The sequence below is a fragment of the Phodopus roborovskii genome, unplaced genomic scaffold, assembly GCF_943737965.1.
Source record: "Phodopus roborovskii unplaced genomic scaffold, PHOROB, whole genome shotgun sequence".
NCBI lineage: Eukaryota > Metazoa > Chordata > Mammalia > Rodentia > Cricetidae > Phodopus > Phodopus roborovskii.
In genome coordinates, this window is record NW_026125554.1 from 2,002,090 (window position 1) to 2,023,652 (window position 21,563).

Below are 21,563 nucleotides of genomic sequence, written 5' to 3' on the forward strand. Positions count from 1 at the left end.
TGTTTATTGAGTCCAGGCCCAGCCCGGCCGATACCTCTACAGCTCAGAGTAAAGGGCTCAGGGAAGGCACAGATTAGCAAACTGCTTTAATGGAAACTCCCCCAGCACACCATCTGGGACTGGGTGGAATGTGGCCAGGGCAGGCCCTGGGACAATACTGAGCCTGTAGTTGTTACCAAAATATACATCTGTCACCATAAAAAACTGCTGCACCGCCTCAGGCCCACACAGGTATAAAAATCATAAATATTTACACTCTTGCCACTCCTTCACAGAAGCAAGGTCCAGGGAACCCCTCCCAGACAGGCTAGGCATGATATGGGCATTTGGTAGGGGCATTAAGGCCTAGAGGTTGCCCCTCACCTGGGCCTAGTCAGAGGCGGGCAGAAAACAAAACTTTGGTCCAAAATTTGAAGGTAAGAACCCACTGGTCTCAGAGCTGTTTTTCTCCAGACAGAGGCAGCACTGGCCTGGGTCCCACCTACAAGTTGGTCACCGGGAAAGGAGAGGACAAGCACAGGGACATAGAAGCTTAGAGTACACACATACCATTGTATCATTGCTATAAAAAGTTACTTAAAACTATATCTCTTGCATATAAATGGGAAAGATTCAGGTATTTGGTCAAGTGGAAATATTGCTAGGCACGGGTATCTGCGACCACACAGAATAGAATACAAAGGTCACATGAGGCATGGCAGCTGAGGATGGCCTGGACCTGGGCCCCCCAGGCTGGCCAGGGACATGGGAGAAATCATGTCACTTGATTATAAGGGTGGGGGCAGTGGCCCCAGCTCCTGCACAGCATAGGGAGCCTGTGCTGTAGGCCATCTGGCTCACCTGCAGGTCTAGACAGACTGGTGGCCAAAGAGGCTGGGTGAGCAGCCACAAGGTGGGCTGGTTTTGTAAGGCACAAGAAAGCGGCTGTGTTCGGGGCACCGCTGTGGCCTTATACCTGAGCCCCTCAAGGCATGGTGCCTGGCCTGACTGGGCCTCTGTAACCATTTCTGGCCATGGCAAGGTGGACTAGATTTAATTTTTTTAAAAACAGGTAAACTGATCTCTCTTTAAAAAAATAAAATCTCTGGTCTGTAAGGTCACTTCAGCTGCTTTTTAAAGTGGCTTTTCTGGAATGGTGGAAGCTGTCGCAGGCCCACAGGCACCTAGATGGTGGACTTAGAGAAGGACACACGCAGGTGGTGGTTCTCGCCCAGGTCATGGTTGTGCAGTTCAATCAGCGCCTGCACAGCCTCCTCCACAGATCCCATCTGGATCAGTGCCATCTTCCGGTCCTTCCTGCAGGAGTAGGTATGGAGTGGTTAGAGGGACTGGCTGGGGCTGAGGCTGGGGCTGGGGCTGAGGCAGAGGACAGGGCTGTACTCACTGGAAGAACTTGAAGCCTTTGACCACACCACCGTTGCTGGAAAAGAGGCTCTTGAGATCATCCTCTGACACAGAGGGCCTATACGGAAACAGGAGGAATCTGGTTGGGACCTACAGTCATCTGGGGGCCTTGGGGATAGGAAACATAGGCAAACAAAGACTACTACGAGTTTTTAGGGCTTGTACACAGGACAAGCTAAGCTACCCTCTGGCCAACTCACGGGATATTGGAAAGGTGGAGAGTAGCTGAGGGTGGGAAGATGTTCTGGAAGTTCTTGGAGCCCGGCTTCTTGAAGCGATGCAGTGGTGAGCTACCATAGTCCTTGGTCAGGCCTTGGTCCTCCTGTCCCTCACGAGGCAGCTGCACACTCTGATGCTTTGACAGTGTGATGCGCACTGACTTCCCATGTAGCTTGTGCCCATTCAGGTGGCTCATGGCTGGTCAAAGGACGGGGAAACAACACATGAGCAGCAGGCCCAATCTCTCCTGCTCCCACCTCTACCTAGGTAGCTAAAGGCCCTGTAACCTTTTAACTTCCAATGATTCTTACCCAACTGGGCCTGGCTGCCATCCGCCATCTGGACAAGTGCATTTTCCTTCTTGTTGAACAGAATCTTCACCCGCTGCACATCACCATAGACTCCTTTGAAACGCAGGGAGCAAGTCTGAGATACCTAGCCTCTTAACCTCTCCCAACCACCCACTGCCCACCCTTTATACCCAAACTCCCAGTGGGCCAGGTTTCTTTAGTGGGCACCGGGAGCCTCTGTTTCACAGCCCAAGGCCTGCTAACGGGCACTGTGCTAGGCAGTCTCAGACTCCAGACAGCTGTCAGAACAGCCACGTTCACATGCTACTGACACGCTTAGCTCTGGAAGCATGCAGGGTGGTAACCATGCGTGTCTACTCAATACAATCCGCAAACCGGAAGCAAACCACGGACCGAGGCAGAAGGCCAAACACAAACTCAATAGTACATCGCAGGGTGTAAAATATCCAAATAAATGAAACCAAGGTAATAAAAGTGAGAATAACATACCGAAGAGAATAAAGAGGCTTTGGGGTGTGACTCTCTTTAGAGACAGCAGAGGAAGGCAGCAGGGGACAGGGAGAGGGAGAGGTCAAGGGGGCGAGTGCCAATCGTCCACGAGGAAGACAGTCCCCGCAGGCGAGCAGGTTCATGATGATGAAGTTGTCAGGATGTTAATATTCAAGGGCAGGTTGGTTTCCGGAGAGCGGGTTTGAGAGGGGAGTTTGTTTTTATTGATTTATGTTTTGTTTGTTTCAAGCAACAACAGGAAGCAGAAGAACCGTGCAGTCAGTTGGCAAAGAAATTCCGGATCAGGCAAGAAAAAAAAATTGGGAGGGGAGGGGAGGAAAGAAAAAAGTAGCAAAACACAGGTCAGTAAATACGTAGGAAAACAAGGCAGTTCTGCACACACGCACGCGCACACACACAAACACACGTACACATACACACGTACACATTCACGCATGTGAGGAAAAGCACTGCACACAGGCTGGAGGGCCATGGGCCAGCACTGCTGCTGACACTGAAGACTGAGGCAAGGAGTGTAGCCTGTTAGTTCCCAGGAGGCAGGCCTGGCGCTCAGGAGTGAATTGGCTGGAGCAGGGGTGGCCCGGAGAGCCACAGGAGCCAAAGGGAGCAGCCTGAGGCACTGCCATGCATAGTCAGTCCTGGAAAAGCAACCCTGAGCCTCAAGGGCCACCTGGGCTCGCTCTATAGAGCTCCAGCCAGACATAAGCTGCCAGGCACTAGCCTGAGCCAGCTTCCTTCCAGCAGTCACTCCCAGGCCTCCTTGCCATGCCCCAAATTTTAACTCAGACTGCCTTGTGCAGCAAGGAAAACACCCCGGCTCTGAGCACCGAGGGCCTGAGGGCCGGGGTGTGAATGGAGCTGAGAGAAAAACAGAAAACCTCAGAACAGCTGGGAAGGAGTGGAGGCCAACAGCAGCAGATAGAGGGGCAGCACACCTGTGCCCACGACGCCTGGGATACCCATAGCCGCTGCCTGCCGTCCAGTGTGCTCACCAGGACCTATGGTCAACCCGCACCCTACCACTCCTCCAGGTACAGGACGAGCAAACCAACACCCACATACCTCAGGGTTCAGGTTGCTGACTAGAAGGACAGAATTTCCGGCACCTGCCAAGCCTGGAATGGCAATGCGGCCAGCTGCAGCAGCCGCAGCAGCCGAAGGTATGGCCAGGGGGGCCAGCGCTCCGTGGACGTTAGGAACAGAGAGACCTGCAAGGGAAGGTAGTATGGACATGAGCCTAGATGGCTGTGCCAAGAGGGGGCAGGCACCCTCTTCTTGCACACAGCCATAAGATGTCGCCTGGCTCTGGCCTGCCCAAAGGCCACACACATTGGCTGACACCATGGCCAGTCCAGTTGTGTTCAGACTGCATGCGCCCAACAGCACAAAAGCTCTGACACGAGCCCTCTGCAAGCAGGGCCTGCCACAGACACGCCCGGCTGTGCACGCATGCGGCGCCCATTCCTCCATGCAGGCTCGGGCGGCACGCGGGAGGCCGAGGCCCATGCTCCTCAGCCCTGGAGGCCACTTGCTTACCAGGCCATTAAATTCAATCTACTAGGGACACTGCGTTCTCGTCCTCGCCCAAGGTGCTTGAAGGGAACCAGACCAAAGACTGAATGATTAGTGGCTTGTTGCTAATGCCAACACAGCGTACCTGGCCCAGCCCTGCCTTAGACTACCCTGCCCTAGCTGCCTGTGGATGCTGCCAGAGGCCCCTTCCCCTCTCCCCAGAAGGGGGGCCCGGGACCTCACACTCGGAGGTCAGAGGCCTCCTGGTCTCTGGGCAGCTCTGGGGTTGTGTGGGCATGCAGGCGCCAGGGGTCAGGATGAGCATGAATACCTGCGGCCTGAGGGATGGCAAAGGTGGGAGGGAACCCGGCTCCTGCATACGGAGAGGCTGACATTATGCCGGGCGCACCTAGAAACAAACAGACACTAATCACTGCACCTCACCTCAAGGCTGGGCCAGACACGGGCAGGACTGCTGAGGGGCTGGGCTGTGCAGTACCAGGGTACCAGGGAGCTTGACAGAGCTAGGTGGCCTGTCCCACCCTGCTGACTTGGTGCATCTCAGTACAGAATCTTACCAAAGGCTGCAGCCATGGTCTGGTCCAGCGAAGGCTGGCTGTCCCCAGAGGGCAAGTCAGGCCGAGTGTAATCTCTGCTCTTGTCATTGTTGTATTTGACATTGAGACTAGTGAGCTTGGAGAAGTCGATGCGCAATGTGCAGCAGGCATTGTAGATATTCTGGCCATCCAGTGACTATGGGGAGAGAGACGAAGTTGAGTGTTGGCCGGGGACAGATAGGATTACCCACCCCCAGAATTCCTACTCACCAGCTTGGCATGTTGGGCGCTCACAGGGTCAGCATACTGCAGCAGGGCCTGGAACTGATTATTCTTGGTGAATGTGATGATCTTCAGGACTGTGCCAAACTTAGAGAAAATCTGCAAGAGAGATGTGTGAGCTCCAGCTGTGGGCAGATGGGGACCCAACCACATGGTGCCTTCACCTGTGGTTGCATCCACCTACCTGGTGCAAAACATCCAGGGTCACTGGGTAGAAGAGGTTTTCTACAATGATCCTGAGCACTGGGCTCTGGCCTGCCATTGCCATCCCAGCATCCACGGCGGCAGCAGAGGCTGCCAAGGCCAGGTTTCCAGACTGCACAGAGTTTACAGCCTGCAGGGCTGCCTGGGCACGCTGTGGAGGAATCACCATGAGCTGCAACCCAGAGCTGACACAGGGACCCAGGCCACCCACCCACCTGCCCTGAGAACGCACTGCCTGGTTGGGTGAGCTGTCAGTTTTGAGCTCCTTGTGATTGGAGAACTGGATGTAGATGGGCTGTCCACGCAGCACCGGTGCCACCGACGTATAATAGTTAACCATGGTGTTGGCAGCCTCCTCTGTGTTCATTTCAATGAAGGCCTGGTTCTTCCCCTTCAGCATAAGGAGGTTGGTGACCTTCCCAAAAGGCAGTCCCAGAGAGATGACCTCGCCCTCAGTGACATCACTGGGCAGCTTGCGGACATGGATCACTCTGGAAGGGACTCCCGTGCTCCTATTGTCACCTTTAAACTTCTTGCTATCATTTCCATTGGCTGAAAAAGGGATGGGGTGCATTTGGGAGGCTGCAAGCCCCTTTCTTGCCTCTGGCCAGATCCTGCTCTCCCTCCCCATCCCTAGCTCCCCAAGCCAGGATTCCCTAGGAAATAGGCACGCCTTGCCTGAGAAAGGCCAAATGCTGCCTAGGTGTTCTTACCTGCTGAAGCCGAGCTGCTCATGATGAAGGGGCCGTTGCTGACACACGTGGAGAAGAGCTCGTCGGATCCCCGCTGTGAGAGAGAATGAACCCTCAGCTCCAGGCTGATCCCTCCTTTCCTCCCCCCTCCCCACCACACAGCAGCAGCAGCCTCAGGGATGCACAGTGCCCCAGCCTGCCGCAGTCTCAGTGCTCACTGGTCACTGGGGCCCTGTGCCAGCAGCCATGTGGAAGGGCCCTGCCTGGTGGGTCGTCTGCCCAGAATATGCAGCTGCCAGCCTCACGGTACCCTCCTGGCAGAGGCTGCTGGCAACTTCTAGAGACACAAAACCCAGCCCTGCTATCCTGGCCACACTCCAGGATGAGGGGCTGTGGCAGTACCCAACAAGTGGCACCACCCTGTAGAAGCCACTCACTGGAGAACCCCAAGCTGACTACACATTGGGTACCCCTCCTTGTCAGAGCAATTTGTTTGCTCATTAGTTTGGCTGAGCCACCCCTGGGAACCATGGGAGACCTCTGTTCAGGACAAGAGACAACCTAAGACCTAGAATGAGCATCAGGAAAGGTTTCATGGGCAGAGCTCCCTGGCTATCTACACCTAGCCAGCCAGACCCTGATACTGATCACCCAGGGATTCAAGACCACCACCTTTTCCAGGTCTTGTTTCATCTTCATTCAACAAGGATCAGTCTAACTATCTTCCTAGGAGAGACCCTACCCCTGCACACCCAAGACAACATTATCAAGGGCCTTCATCCCCCAACACCTGAACTGATCCTGATAATGGAAGGCCCATGACATCCCTGTGAGCAGACAGGTCTAGAGACCAGAGGCCAGCACCTGCCATCCTCATCTCTCTCCCTCACTACCCGTAATCACCTGATGCTTTCATCATAAACTGTGGCTCACTAATGTCTCAGGAACAAGGGCTGCAGTGGACTTGGACCCACCCAGCCTGGGAGACAAGACCCTGACATGCAAAGCCCAGAACCTCATGTCCACATGTGAGCTGCAGGAAGTTACTTCCTGTTGGCAGCCAATCTCCCAAGAGGTCCCACAGGCTGACCCTAGTGGGGGGTGGCTTCCGTCTGGGCTGGGCAGGAGGAGCAGTACTTCCTGCAGCTCTGTTCCTGGCAGCCCTAACAGTCTCCCTCCCCACAGAGGCTCAGGAGCCCATGACTGTCAGACGAATAAAGTCCAGCCACCTGGGCCAACAGCCCCAAGCTGCTAGGCAGACAAAGACAAGAGACACCAGAGCAGAGACAAGCCACTGGGCACTGGTCAGCCTAGCCTTCCTGAAGGTTTGCCATGGTTATTATAGTCAATCTGTTCAGTCCTCCACCCAGAGCTCCCTGCTCCTCCTGACTTGCCCAGTGTGGCCCGTGGCTAGCTGGAGCTGATAATGTACAGTGTACAGACAAATCATAGCCATGAGGCAATCAAGCTCAACAGCACCTTCACCTAGACATACCCCGTCAGCTGCAGGCCTGGACCTAAATGGGGCTCCCCTCCCTGTCACTGAGCACACAGGTTTATCTGAGGGAAGATCAGCAGGCAGGTGGAGACAGCATCCACTCGGGAAAGAATGAAACTAGTCCAGACAGCAGCTTGGTAGAAAATCAGCTGGCAGTGGCTGAGAAGGCCCTTTTGAGGAGAGGAAACTGCCACCCACTACAACTTAACAGGCAAGTCTTAATAATAGCCCACCCAACAGATCAAGACCAATCCCTGACACACACAGCTGCCATTCAATGCTTGGATACCTGAAGCCCTTCTACCTCCAGGCCCCACACAAGTACAAGTGCTAGTGGATCTATAGGTATGCTACTGTCTCCCCAGCAACTTAGGAAGCTGAGGGAGAAGCCACTGGGGTCTAGGGTTGAGACCCGACTGGTCAGCAAAGGTTCACTCTACAAGTCTGTGGTCTTCACCTAAGACACCAGTCTTCCAAACCACATCCCCATGGGCAAGATCAAGTATGTGCCCAAAGGCACAAGCCCACTACTTAATTGAAGGCTGGAGGGCAGGTCAAGACAAAATGAGCCAGAAAGAGGCCAGCAGAGCTGGATCCACCAGACCCAGAAAAGGGCCCAGGCCTCCGTGTCTTTGTAGACTGGACTAGGGGCAGGCCACCCCGTACAGGCACAATCTAGCTTTAACTACAATACAGCAGGACTGGCTGTATGTAATGGCCAGCAAGAGACACCTACCTTTGTACCGACTGCTATGTCTGGGACGATGCTGTGGAGAGAAGGAGAGATGTCAACACTGTGGAGCCTGGAAAGCCCTCTTGTCCGGGGAAGAGACGTGAGCCACCCACTGTGTCTCAACTTGAAAGGGGGCCATCATTGTCCTGGGAGCCCCTCCCTCCTTCCACAGGACCCTGGTCCTGCCTTTGAACATATTAAGAGGTCTACAAAGCCTTTCAGTGATCTGCGCCTACTAAACTCCTGCACATCTTACAATGCTGGGACCCTGGGAAGCAGTAGCCAAGGACAGTACTTCCTGAGTGGGGGTGGGGACCTCCAGGACCAGGCTGCTGATTGCAAAGTGGCCTTGTTACCATTTACAAACCAAGAGAGCTGCCAGATACACCCTGGGTTACTGATCAACCCCAGCCCCTCGTGACTGCACTCTGCCTCACCTGCTGCACCTAGCCTGCTTAACAGGCAGCAGCAAACCTGCCATGGCTGGCCAGTTTCCCAGGTGACTCCACGAGTAAGTACTTCCTAGGGAAGTGGTGGCTGGTTGTGTGTGACAACGACCTTTGAAGAGCCGCTGTCTTCCAAAATTCTTTCTGGGACAGGCTCTACAAAATTCTGGCTGTCCTGGAACTCACAGCCATCTATCTGCCTGTTTCAGCCAGGATTGCCGAACGCACACTAACTACCAGGCCCGGCTCAGAGAATCTTATAAGGTTGCTAAAAGTCTGCATCTGTAGGCTCTTGTCTTGTCACCTCAGAAGGCTGAAGCAACAAGACTGCAACAGGTACAAGGCTCGGGGCTAAGCCAAAGTATTTTACAGGGCAGATCCTTAAATGAAAGAGGGAAAGCTGCTATAAGTGTGGTGACTCACTACAAGCACTACGAAGGCTAAGGTGGAAGCATCAGGAATTCAAGGTCAGCCTGTCTCCAAGAACTCCAAGTTTCGCCCCAGCACTCAAGAGGCAGAGAGGCAGGCGGATCTTTAGAGTCTGAGGTAAGCCGGAGCTACATGGAGACCCTGTCTCCAAAACAAACCCAAGACTACAAACAAAAAGTTGCCGAGTGGAGTGGCACCTCCCGGAAGCGTGCAGGGGGCCCGGATGCCAGGCCGGCGCGCACGCGGGCGACCGATCCGAACCCGATTCTGACCCATCGCCCCTCGGTCTGGGGTTCGGAGGCTTCCTCCCGACAACTCCCCCCGAAGGCGGGGAGGGCGCGCGCCCTCAGGAGAGGTCCACGCACGCACGCGCTACGGAGCGCGCGCCAATACTACGCACGCGCAGGAGGCGCCGTACGGGGAGCGCGAAGGAACATTCCTCGGGCACGCGGAGCCGGCACCGTTTGGAGGACCGGAAGCGGGAAGGGCCACGGCGGCCGCCCGGCTTCGCGTGAACGCGACTCACCGGGGAAGCGCGTGCACGCGGAGGGCGGGGAGGGGGCGCCGGGTTGCTCCGGATGAAGCGCGAGCACCGGAAGTACGCTGGGCGAGCGGGTTAAGGGGAGACTAGATATGGGTGCGGCCACCCTAAACCAGCCGGGATCCCCCTGGCCTCAGACGCCCGGGGGTTCCTGGCGCGCCACGCGGACGGAGGCCAAGCACGCGCGCCGCAGCGGTTGGAGGAGTTGCCGGGGAGGGAAGTACCCCGTGAGCGGCAGCGATGCCTGGGACGCAGCGCTGAGAGCGGCGGGCGAGGGGGGCGGCACTACTCACCCGTCCATGGCACACAGAGCAGACCCGCGGGGGACGGAGCGGAGGCGCAGGAATAGCAGGAGCCGACCCAACGGCTCTGAGTTATAGACTCACAAGATGGCGGAGACGCCCGCACACGTCCCCCGCGCGCGATACTCATTGGCTCCCGCCGCGGCGTGTGGGCGGGGCGAACACAGCCTGCCCCCGCCAACGTCTCCCATTGGTCAGGATTTTACTCCAAGGCCGAAACCCAGACAAACTCCAGACAGCTATTGGTAGAAGCGTCCGTCAGTCTAGGCGGAAGACGGAAACGACCTGTGGGGGAGGGGGAGGGCGTGAATGAGTACAAGCACGTGATAGCGTCTGAACCAATAAGTGAGCCTTCGTCCAGCCTGTAGGAAGCCATCTTGAGAGTGGGTACGTGGCGGGTGAAATGCAGAGAAGCATGCTCACCGGAGGTTGCTGCCATGTTGCAAGCGGGCAATAGAAGCCGTTGGCCTTCAACGTGAGGGCAAAGATCCCATATTGGATCCGGGCAGGAAGCCCATTATCGCCCTATCTTGCTTATGGTCACGTGACCAAAACTTCGCCTTTAAGCCAGTTTCTCCTTGATTAGAGAGCATGGAGGTGGGGGCCACGTGCTTTGACCTACGGTAGTGTGGCTGGCTCTGCCTGTTGTTGGGGAAACTGAGGCCACAAATTGTTCAGTTGCGTGCCCCACGATTAGGCTCTGGAGCTAGCTCAACCCACTGAAGGAACAGAACCTCCTTGTGCCTTCACCTCGGGAGAACACTCAAAACGGATACCCCAGGAGCCAAGATTCTGCATTCCAGTCCTGGGGTGGGCTGGGAGCTGAGACCGGTTTTCCAAAGCAGGCTAGTGCCTAGTGCAGGCTGCAAACAGACCCAGGGCGTACTTTGATGTGGTTCCCAAAGACGCAAATTATTTGCATTCCTGTTGGCTTGGTTATCTGCTAAAAACGCCCAGGAAATGGGGAAAAGTTTCTCCTCTGCCTTGCACCCAGCCTCCCTTTTCTGTGGTCCTGGACGCTAAGCGGGAGGGAGGAAGGCCTGGCAGCTATGCTGGTTTCTTGCAGACCTGGCCCCGGGCCCAACAGCCTTGGAGCCCCAACGTGGGCCTGGTGCCAAAGGATTCCAGCCTGGATTAGGGGCGGCTGCCGATTTCCACGGAGGCCCTGCAGGGAGAGGTCTTTCAGGCCCCCAGCCAGCTCGGGCAGCTAGTTTGAAGGCCCAGAATCACTAATCAGGACCGTTCCGCGGATTTATAAGAAACCTCACGACCAGGGAGAGGATTTGAGCCCTCTGGGTCTCCCATCAGGTCCTGGCTGGACCATCAGGGCTGCCAGTCTTTGTTCTCTGGATGGCTGGTGCCAAGCATGGGCCCCACCCTCAGAAGCCAAACTGCATGGGTGGCTGCCTGTGAGTGGAGGGGCATGGGTGGAGTCGGCTGGTCTCCAAGCACAGGTCTACACTGGCAGAGTGTTGTGTTGAAATCCACTTCGGGACCCTCTCAGAACTCTTTTTTGTTTTTTGAGACAGGGTTTTTTTTCTGTGGCTTTGGAGCCTGTCTTGGAACTAGCTCTTGTAGACCCAGCTGATCTCGAAATTACAGAGATCTGCCTGCCTCTGCCTCCTGAGTGTTGTTTTTAAAAGCATGCACTACCACTGCCCCACACTGTCTCAGAACTCTTGAAATGGCCTTGTTCACTTTCCTGTCTGGTTTCTAGTCAGGCCTCCAAAACTCTAACCTCCCTATTTAAAGACCAGCCTCAGGGCTTTCACACAGCAGTTCCCTGGGGCAGGCTGACCAAACCCAGCTGACTTCCTCTCTTAAATCTTTCCTCAAGGCCTTGGTACCAGCATTTACAAAAACAGTGCCCACTCTAACACTGCAGATACACAGCCTTAGATACAGAGCTAGCCACAAAACCAGGAGAAAGCAGGTTTTAGCGGAACCATTGTGTGAAAGACATCCAGTACAAGTCTTCCCCAGAGGTCAAGAGAGTTGAGGGAGAGCTAGCATCGGCCCAAGTAGTGGGCTCATAGAGCAGAGGGGAACAGAGCCATCAGCCAGTGATGCCTTATCCAGTGCTCAGCAAGACCCCTTATCAAACTAGGAATAAAGTGAGGGACCCTGGAAAGACAGAGCAGGAAGATTGCAAGTTCAAGACCAACATGTCATACAGAATTGTTTGCTGGTTTTATGTTTTGTTTTGGTTTTTGGTTTTGTTATTTCTGAGACAGGATTTCTCTGTTGTAGCCCTGGATGTCGTAGAGCTCACTCTAGACCAGGATAGCCTGGAAACTCAGAGATCTGCTTGAATCTGCCTCCCAAATACTGGAATTAGAAGCAAGCACCACCTTGCCCAGCTCGGATTGTTTGAGAGATCTCAAATATGACCCAGGTTGTGCTAGAGTTTCATATATCTCAGGCTGATCTTAAGCTCCTGTTTCAGGTTCCTATGGAATGGTAGTACATCCAGCCATAGTGAGTTCAAGGCCAGGTCAGGCAACTCAATAAAGATGGTAGATGTGGCTCAGAGGTGGAGTCCCTTGCCTAGAATCCCCCAGTGAGGGGCTGGGGGTATGGCTCAACAGTAGGACATTAGCCTAGTGAGGCCCTAGATTTCTAATGCTGTCAAAGCATTTTTAAAAATTGATTAATAGCTTTGTATTGCCGTCCCCCACACTGCACTGCTTCTAACATCATAGGTGTGAGCCCAGAAACCTGGTACTTCTGCACAGGAAATGTCTTTCCTGCCTCTCCCAGACTCTGGATCTCCAAGTGTCCTGGGGCTTACAATGAAGTAGTCTCCTCATTGTGTATGTCTGTCCTCACATTGCTTCCTCCTAAGTCTGTCCTTACTAAGTCCCACCTGGATAATTTCAGACTGTCTCAGGACCCTGAATTGCATTTAGGAAAAGTCTGTGTTCTGAGAATGGAACTCAGCCTTCCCGAACCCACCCCACACCTACCCCACCAGACCTATGTTCACTACTGATTCATATCCTCAGCCCCAGGCCATATTCATGGGCTCTGGGGATCAGGACACACGGATATCTTTATGGAGGCCACCTCTGGTCACTACAAGCCATCTCTGAACTGCCAAAGATTGTGAGTGGCCTTTCTTCCCTGCAAAAAACCTGGTTTGGGGAACCTTCACCCCAGGTTGTCAGAGCTTTAGCTGTCCTCCTCAGGTCAGGCTGGCTTTTGGGGGAACCATGGCTTAGTGGGTGCCCATTTTACAATGTCTCTGTCCCTGTGCAGAACACCTGTTAGGGAAGATGCCCCAGGCTGCTGTATTATTGATCCCACATGGCAAACCTGACTCTGTCCCATGCTTGCCCAACGCCCACCCCAGCCTTGACAGCTGTTGTCTTCATGAATGATTGAGGTGAGGAGAGACAGCTCACCTGGCCTTTGTCTGAGAGGCACACTAGCCTGCTTGTTACCAGGGAAAGTGATACTCCCTTGCAGGAGGAGATGGAGGCCAGGGCGAGGGGCCCTCAGAGCCAGTGCCCAGTGAAACTGTCATAACAACACAAGGGAACAGGAAAGGAGTCTCAGCATACTCTATTAAAGGGACACAGGCCAATGTTGCCACCAAAGGAAAATGTTATGTTATTTCTTATTTTCTGTTTGTTTGCCTAGCTGGGGATGGAGCCCAAGGCTTCAAACCTGCTGGCCAAGAGCCCCACCCCTGAACCACACCCCCTGCCTGTCACTAGGGGTTTCTAGGTAAGAACCCTAAAGACTAAGACCTCGTGTCTCAACCTCTCAGGAACCTGATGTGACTAGCCTAGGCTACCACACCTGGTCTCTGGTGTGTGAATTATAAGTCTTTCTTTTCTTTTTAAACATAATTTGGTTTTTTGTTTTCAAAACAGGGTTTTTCTATGTAATACCTCTGGCTGTCCTGGAACTCTCTCTGTAGACCAGGCTGGCCTCCAACTCACAGAGCTCTGCCTGCCTCTGTCTCCCAAGTGCTGGGATTAAAGAAAAAGAAATTTTTGAAAAAGAAGATTCAGGAAACAGGGAGGAATTTCTCAGAACTTCTAGGCCTCCTCTGCACCTCAGCCAGCCCCTACTGTCTACCAGTGGCAGCAGATAGTCCTTTCCTGTCCATGACCTTGAAGAAACCCGTGTTTAGAATTCTCCACCCTTGTGTCACCCACCCCTGCCCCCACCTCTGATTTAGATCAGCCACTTTCCACCCCACCCTCAGCCCAACAGGAAAGGCCATCCAACCCTGCCCCTCCCTTAAGATCCAAGATAACATCTCCCAGAGTGTAGAGCCACTGCCATCCATCCAAGCAGGAGAAATTGGTCTGCTTCACCTGAGATATCTGGAAATGTGCCTCTGATCCTCTGGCACCTTGGCCATCCCTGGCAGGCAGCATCTGAAGTGGCTGTGGTGGCTGTCTGTGGGGAGACAAGCAGGCTCCCCAATGTGGTCCCCTAGGTAACTGGGCATGTGTGTTCAGGAATCAACAGAGCCATGAGGATAGATGGCAGACACACAGTGTCACACAGTCACAGTGACAAGCAGGAACAAGGCTCTCACACCACAACACGGAGGGATCTAGAGGACATAGTGCCGAGTAAGAGAGGTTCAGACAGAGGTCCAGACAGAGGCGTCCAGAGAGAGGAAGTGGGTTCACAGCTGCTGGCGCTGGCGCAGGGGTGGGGGACTGTACAAGGCAACTGCTTCCTTAGCAGAGATGAATGTTCTCTATACTTGATGGCTGTCCCAACACTGGTCTCTCAACTCTCTCTCAGGCCTCTGTTGCACTGAGGAGGCAGATGCAGTTGGATTTCTGTGAGTTCGAGGCCAGCCTAGTCTACAAAGTGAGTTCCAGGACAGCCAGGCTCTCACACAGAGAAACCCTGTCTTGAAAAAGCAGAGAGAGAGCTGGGCGGTGGAGGCACACGCCTTTAATCCCAGCACTCAGGAGGCTAAGGCAGGCAGATCTCTGAGTTCAAGACTAGCCTGGTCTACAGAGTTCCAGGACAGGCTCAAAAGCAATACAGAGAAACTCTGTCTTGAAAATTATTTACAACCATCCAGATGGCTGAGCAGGCAAAATTACTTCAGTACAAGCTTGATGACCCAAGTCTGATCTCTGGGATCCAGGTGAAGGTGGAAGGAGGAAACTCACTCAGCTCTGCCTGCCATGTGAGCACCATGACATGTCACCCACACTTACACATCACACACAGAACAACAACCCAGCCCCACTGAAAATAAAGACTTTTAGATTTCTGTTGTTTGTTTTTTTGAGACGGTATATCTCTACCTATCCCTGGCTGTGCCGGAACTCACTGTGTAGACCAGCTTGGCCTGAACTCACAGAGATCCTCCTGCCTCTACCACTAAGGGCAGGGAATAAAGGTGTGCTCTACTGCCACTTATTTCTTTTGAGATAAGGATGACGAGGACATGTGCCATGACAAACAGGTGATAGTCACGGGAGTCTCCACTATTGGGCCACAGTTTAGTTTTCTGGGCTTCTCAGGCTGTTCAGATCACCACAAGGCAAGCTGTTGAGCATCCAGGAGCAGAGCCATGCATGCCTGGGCCTCCATGCAGCCATGGAGACAGGGTAGCAATGGCCCCATCTGCAGGCTTGCCTCTGAGGCCTTGCAAAATTTATTAAAAGAGACATGTCTAGATAAGACAGTGAACCTGAGCCAGGCTGGAAATGGTCCAGCTGCCACTTCCTTGCATCCTGGTTGCAGGGTCATAGGTAGGGAACATTAAGGGACCTGGAGAGGCCTCCAGGTGATAGTTCCAGGGTGAGTTTTTGGGGTTCATACCCATGGGGGCCTCTGTGGCTTTGGGACCTTAGTTTTTACAATCAGCAGGTGTGAAAGATATGGTTTTATTTATATTTTGAGATGGTGTCCCCAATACTCCAGGCTGCACTGGAGTGACAGGCATGCACCACCAGAGCAGGTTATAAGGTACTGGGGAATGGACCTCAGGGCTTCATGGATGCTTGTGAGCTCTTTATCCGATGAGCCCATCCCCAGTCCTAGCCTAAGACAACTTTTTTTTTTTTTTTAAATCCCAGACAGAGTTTCTCTATGTAGCCCTGGCTGTCCTGGAACTCACTCTGTAAACCAGGCTGGCCTCGAACTCACAGAGCTCCACCTGCCTCTGCCTCCCAGAGTGAGATTAATGGTGTGTGCCACGACTGCCAGGTGTGACATCTTAATGTAAAGAAAATAAAAGTTCTGGCACCAGAACTGAGAGGAAACAGACAAAGCAAAGTGCGCAGTCCAGCAATCCCAACAGTACAAGGAAGACTTCTCCTCCAAAGGTGACCTATCCCCTGGGCTGACGGCAGATTTCTGGAGATATGAATGGTTCACAATTGGACAAGGAATATCAGGGCTACATAGAGAGGCCCTGTCTCAAAAAAATAAATTCTGGAAAATGGTCTGACCCTGTGTCCACAACACCAGTGGGAGACCCTGCATGACAGAGCACTTAAAACTACAGTATCAGTGCTGGGTGGCGGTGCACACTTTTAATCCCAGCAAAACCAGGCAGATCTCTGAGAGTTCCAGGCCAGCCTGGTGTACAAAGTGAATTTCAGGACAGCCAGAGCCATACAGAGAAACCTTGTCTTGAAAAACCAAAAGCAAACAAAAACCAAAACAACAACAAAGACCAAAACTACAGTGGCAGCAGCTGGGGTGTGATGATGTCTGTCATCCCAGCACTGGGAAAGGAAGGACTGGTTACATTTCCAGGTCAGCATGGCCTGCATAGGAAGACCCTATCTCTGAATCTAAGACAGGCAAAGCTGAACTGTTCCCTGGCATTGAGCCCTGGAGTTTGGTTCCCGTGTGTCAGGGATTTGGAATGCCATTATTCCTGAAAGGTATAGGTGGGTCCCATGGGGCTCTAGAACCAAAGAGCCAGCAGGCAGCCCTGTCCCAACCCTGGTCACCCCCTCCCCAGGGTTTTATCAAGGGTAATGCAGGAAACTGGAGATGGGGATCTCTGTGTGGGGCGATCTTTGCAGCATCAATAATTCATAGTGGGCAGCCAACACTTGATCTTGGTCCCAGCAGTGGCTCAGGTGGCTTTAGTGCATTATGCCTAGTGATGGGCACCATTACAGTCAGCCCAGGGGATAACCCTCCTGCAGCCAATCAGGACTGTTTGGCGAGCATCCTCATATGCAGAAGAAAAATTACACCATTGTGAAGAGTTGATTCTTTCTTTTTTCTTTCTTTAATTTTTTAACTTTTTTTGGACAGGGTGTCATGTAGCCCGGGCTAGCCTCAAACTCACTATGACCTTGAACCCTTAACCCTGCTCCCTCCATCTCCAGAATGCTGGCACAACAGGTTTAGCTGGCAGCCAGTTTTTTACTTTTTCTCTGTCAGAAGACATTATAACTGTGTTTGTTTGTTTACTTATTTGGCATGTGTGTGTGCAGGCAGTAGAGGACAGCCCACAGGCAGTTGGACTATCTCTGGTCATCAGCCTCAGTGGTGGCGACACCTCACCAGATGACCCATCTGGGCCTGATCTCACCCTGTAGCTAAGGCTGGATTGGATTTGTATTTTTTTTATTAATATTTTTTCCTACAATATATTTTGATCATGATTGTCCCATCTCCCAGTTCCTGCCAGATCCTCTTCACCTCCCTATACACCTTTTTTTCCTTCTCTTAAAAGAAAAATATGGGCCGTGGTAACCGTTGTTTGTGTTATGTGGATTCAGAGTTGATCACTGTATTGGAAACTCAGAGGCGAATTCTCCTTCTTCCAGCCTTCATTAGTTGCCTGTATTCTTTGTCTAGGGGTGGGAGCCTCATGAAATCTTCCTGTTTCTATGTTAATATGTCCATTGATATTGCCATTGTTTCTGACTCATTATGCAGCTATTTCTAGGAGAGACTGTTTCACAGTAGACTTCCTAGTATTCTGACTTCTACAATCTTTGTACGCCACCTTCTGCTGTGTCTACTTAGACATATATGCAGGAGCTGGGATGTAGATGTCTCCCTTGGAACTGGGATTCCCTTCTACATTGTGTTCAGTTGTCATTTTCTTTGATGGTCTCCATTTGCTGTAATGAGATTTTGTTTTGTTTGTTTCTTTGAGACAGGGTTTCTTTGTATTGCTTTGAAGCCTGTCCTGGAACTCGCTCTGTAGATCAGGCTGGTCTCGAACTCACAGAGATCCGCCAGCCTCTGCCTCCTAAGTGCTGGAATTAAAGGTGTGTGTCACCATGCGGCGTGCTGAGAGTCCTCTTCAATGATGGTGCCGGCCACACTCATCTATGGATGTGCTGATGTACAGATAAGGTTTAGAATGTGGTTAGGAATGATGCTGGCAGTGAAGTGCTGGCAGTGATTCTCAGCCTCATGGCCTCACTGGCCTCAGGAACTGGCTGAGATTCCAGCACCAGGCCTGCTTTCCCCTCCTGTCCAGTGGCCCTTAGCTCCAATTAGGCAGGTGTTGGTTGCCATAGACATGTGAGCGCCACTTACTGTACCTTTAAGGAAATTATGCCATGTTGGTCACTGTCATGGTTCGTACATGTTTCAGCCAGGTGAGACTGTTTAATTGCTCCCTGCACCTAGCAACTGCCATAGCATTTTCTAGAATTGTAGAAGCTACACTGCAGGAATGAATCCTCCAGGGCAGATCCAGTTCAAATTATGGAGTCCTTTGTCCTAAATGGGCAGTGCCTTCAGCAATAGGGACTCGCCTTCAACCTCTGACCCCAGTCAGAGGCAAAGATCAGCAAACAACTGACAGCATATGCTGGAGGTGATTTGGGAGGAAAAGGAACCCTCATTCACTGTCGGTAGATTTGCAAACTGGTGTAGCTATGACAGAAGTCAGTTTGAGAAGTCTCAAGAAGCTAAAAGTAAATCTCCCATATGGGCATGTGCCCAAAGGACTCAACATTCCACTCCACAGACACTTGCTCAAACATTATGGTTGCTTTATTCACAAATGGCTAAGAAATAGGAACTGTTGTAATCCAGGCACACCTGCCCCTTAGGGACCTAGTAAAGAGTGCCCACCCCTGCGAGCATGGCAGGCAATACCCTGGCTGTGTAGGCAGGTGCAAAGGTCCCTTTTTCAGAGATAAATTCTGCCACTCCCTCTTTTTCCTCCGTCTCTCTGAGGCAGACAGATCTCTGTCTCTCTGTCCCCTCTCTCTCCTTTTCCCCTCACTCCATTTCCTTCCCCAATAAAACTTTCTTCCCATGTAAGTTCTGCCTGATGGCTGGAGTGTTTGTCCTCTGCCGTGATGCAGTCCCACTTCAAACAACCTAAATGTTTTTCAGTTGATGAATGGATAATGGAAATGTGGTATCTATATGCTCTGGAATACTGCTCAGCTTTAAAGAAATACAAAATCATGAAACTTGCAGGGAAATGGATGGAAAGCAAAAAGACCACATTGAGTGAGGTCACCCAGACCCAGAAAGACAGTCAGCGTTGTCCCTTATTGTAGGCTCAAATATTCAAATATGCAGATTTGAGTATGTAGCCTGTAGTAACTACAGAAACCAGGAGGGAAGGTGTAAAAGGGACCATGATCAGCAGGGTAGGGTTAGGGTACGATGGGGGAGTCTTAGGATGGCAGGATTCTGATGACATGGAACTGGAAAAGTGGGAACAAAATAATGGGAAGGGGCCTCCAGCTGGGGAGGAGTATGAGGGACAGATAACACCAACAATGTTGGATAAAGCCTCAATGAATCATATATGTTTTACATGTACTTAAAATCACACACAACACATACATACATACATACATACATACATATATATCTTCCCTTTTTTCTTTTTAGATTTTTGAGACAGAACTTCTCTGTAGCCCTGGCTGTCCTGGGACCAGCTCTGTAGATCAGGCTGGTCTCAAACTCACAGAGATCTGCCTGCCTCTGCCTCCTGAGTGCTGGGATTAAAGGCGTGGGCCACCACCACCCGGCAATACACATATATCTTAAAGGGACTGAAAATGCTCCCCACAAGATTAAAAAATTAAAAAAGGTACATACTGGGCTCCCAGAAGCCACCTTTCTAGAACTGTCAGGGTCCTTCAAGTAACTCTCAAAGCAGCATAGGCCGAACAGATCCACACTGGGGTAGATCAGTGGTGATCTGGGCAGTGGTGGCAAACGCCTTTAATCCCAGCACTCAGCTTTGGAATCGGTCCTGGAACTACCTCTGCAGACCAGGCTGACCTTGAACTCACAGATATCTGCCTGTCTCTGCTTTCCTCTGCCCAACAATTAGGTTCTCCCCCCCCCAGTAGGTTCTTCTTTATTTATTTTATAAGATGTATTTTTAGTATGTATTCAGAGACCTGACTGCATGAATCCCTGCATGCCAGAAAACAGCACCAGAGCCATCTCTCCAGCCCCATAGACTCTTTTTAAAATCCAGGTAAAATAGTTCCTTGTTGGGAAAAAAAAATAGGAACTTTCATATCACCTGCAAACCTGGGACTCCAAAATGTTTTGTGGCTTCTAGACAATTGTGTGGTATCCAGAGAGACATCAGGAAAGGACCAAGGAAAAATATATAAATATATTTTAACTTTATTATTATTATTTTTGGTTTTTAGAGACAGGGTTTCTCTGTTGCTTTGGAGGTTGTCCTGGAACTCACTCTGTAGACCAGGCTGGCCTCAAACTCACAGAGATCCACTTGCCTCTGCCTCCCGAGTGCTGGAATTAAAGGAGTGTGCCACCAACACACCCAGCTTTTTTTTTTTTTTTTTTTTTTTTTTAGTGTGCATTGGTGTTTTGCCTTCATGTATGTCTGTGTGAGACTGTTAGGTCTTGGAGTTATTGACAATCGTGAGCTACTGTGTGATTGCTGGGAACTGAATGAACCTAGGTCCTCTGGAAGAGCAGTCAGTGCCCTCATCAGAGCCCTGGAAAAAATATATTTTAATTTTCAGTATTGAGGGGTTTGATGCTAGGGGCCTCACCACCAAGTCAAGCCCTCAATCTTGGGATACATTTTATTTAATTTGGGAGAGAGGGTTTGTAAAGGGGTCTCAAGTAGCCCAGGATAGTCTTGAACTCCTGATCCTCTGGCCTCCACCTCCTGAATTCTGGAGTGACTGGTGTGCACCCACCCACAATGTTTTGAGAATAGCCCAGCTGGCATTACAATATCAGCAATCCTCCTGGCTTAACTTTACAAGTACTGAGATGGAGCCACCCAGGTTGCACTTAAAAAAGAAATACACTTAAAAAAAAAAAAAGCAAAAACAAAAACCTCAAAATTAAAAAACAAAAAACAAACAAACAAACAAAAAAAAACAAAACAAACAAAACCAACTCACTGTTTTTCAAACGACCTGAAAAGTTCTGGGCTCTTTTTCTCTGCAGAGCTTTCCCTGAAGGAAAACACTATCCAGTACCCCAGGTCCAGAGCCCAAATTGTCTTGCAGGAGCAGCCGCCCTCCCTTAAGAAACAAACGTTTCCCTGGGAACCCGAGTCTGTTACTTGATATTCCTACCTCGTGTGCTTGTGTGCGTGCATGCGTGTGTCGGTCCCAATTTGTAGTCAGCTGAACAGAAAAGCCATTAAACCAGACTAATCCTGGAAGGCCAGGCCCAGGGGTTCCAGCTCCTTGCAGAGCCCGGGGTGTGGGGTTGCTGGGGTCACGGTGACCTCTGTCCCCTGCAGGTCCGAGGCCCTAGTGCTCCGGCAGGGAGGAGCCACGCCCGCATTCCTCTCATTCCCTTCCCTCTGAACTTTGTTTATTTGTTTGTTTTAAATTAGGCTCCAGCAGGAATTCCTTTCTCTGTCTGGACTTGGAAGGAGCTTGGGGGGATGGGGTGTGAAGGGAGAGACTACCGTTACAGCCCGGGCAGGAGTACAGACATTCCGGGGACAAAGTCCCTCCCACTTCCTCAGACTCACACCGCG

The 21,563-nt window shown here is 51.8% G+C and overlaps 1 protein-coding gene across 2 annotated transcripts; it reads right to left on the minus strand.

The window, feature by feature from the left end:
* Positions 1–69: 69 nt before the first annotated feature.
* On the minus strand, positions 70–9,783 carry Ptbp1 (polypyrimidine tract binding protein 1). 2 transcript variants are annotated; one of them, XM_051177446.1, is made up of 14 exons: positions 9,632–9,783; positions 7,926–7,956; positions 5,713–5,785; positions 5,232–5,551; positions 4,980–5,150; positions 4,784–4,894; positions 4,535–4,709; positions 4,288–4,365; positions 3,507–3,652; positions 2,424–2,457; positions 1,935–2,027; positions 1,605–1,821; positions 1,385–1,462; positions 70–1,296 (listed from the first exon to the last, which is right to left on the minus strand). In XM_051177446.1, exons 1-14 carry the CDS (start codon positions 9,637–9,639, stop codon positions 1,164–1,166), a joined length of 1,668 nt encoding a protein of 555 aa, XP_051033403.1. In that variant the 5' UTR covers positions 9,640–9,783; the 3' UTR covers positions 70–1,163. The 2 variants fall into 2 exon arrangements, with proteins under 2 accessions (XP_051033403.1, XP_051033404.1); XM_051177447.1 differs by lacking the exon at positions 4,288–4,365.
* Positions 9,784–21,563: the final 11,780 nt, after the last annotated feature.

Bases quoted from the DNA above. Each gene is read 5' to 3' on its own strand.
- Ptbp1 (XM_051177446.1), bottom strand. The intron at 4,710-4,783 runs GTGAGTAGGAAT...CTCTCCCCATAG, and splicing joins GCGCCCAACATGCCAAGCTG to TCACTGGATGGCCAGAATAT. The intron at 1,297-1,384 runs GTGAGTACAGCC...CTACTCCTGCAG, and splicing joins AAAGGCTTCAAGTTCTTCCA to GAAGGACCGGAAGATGGCAC.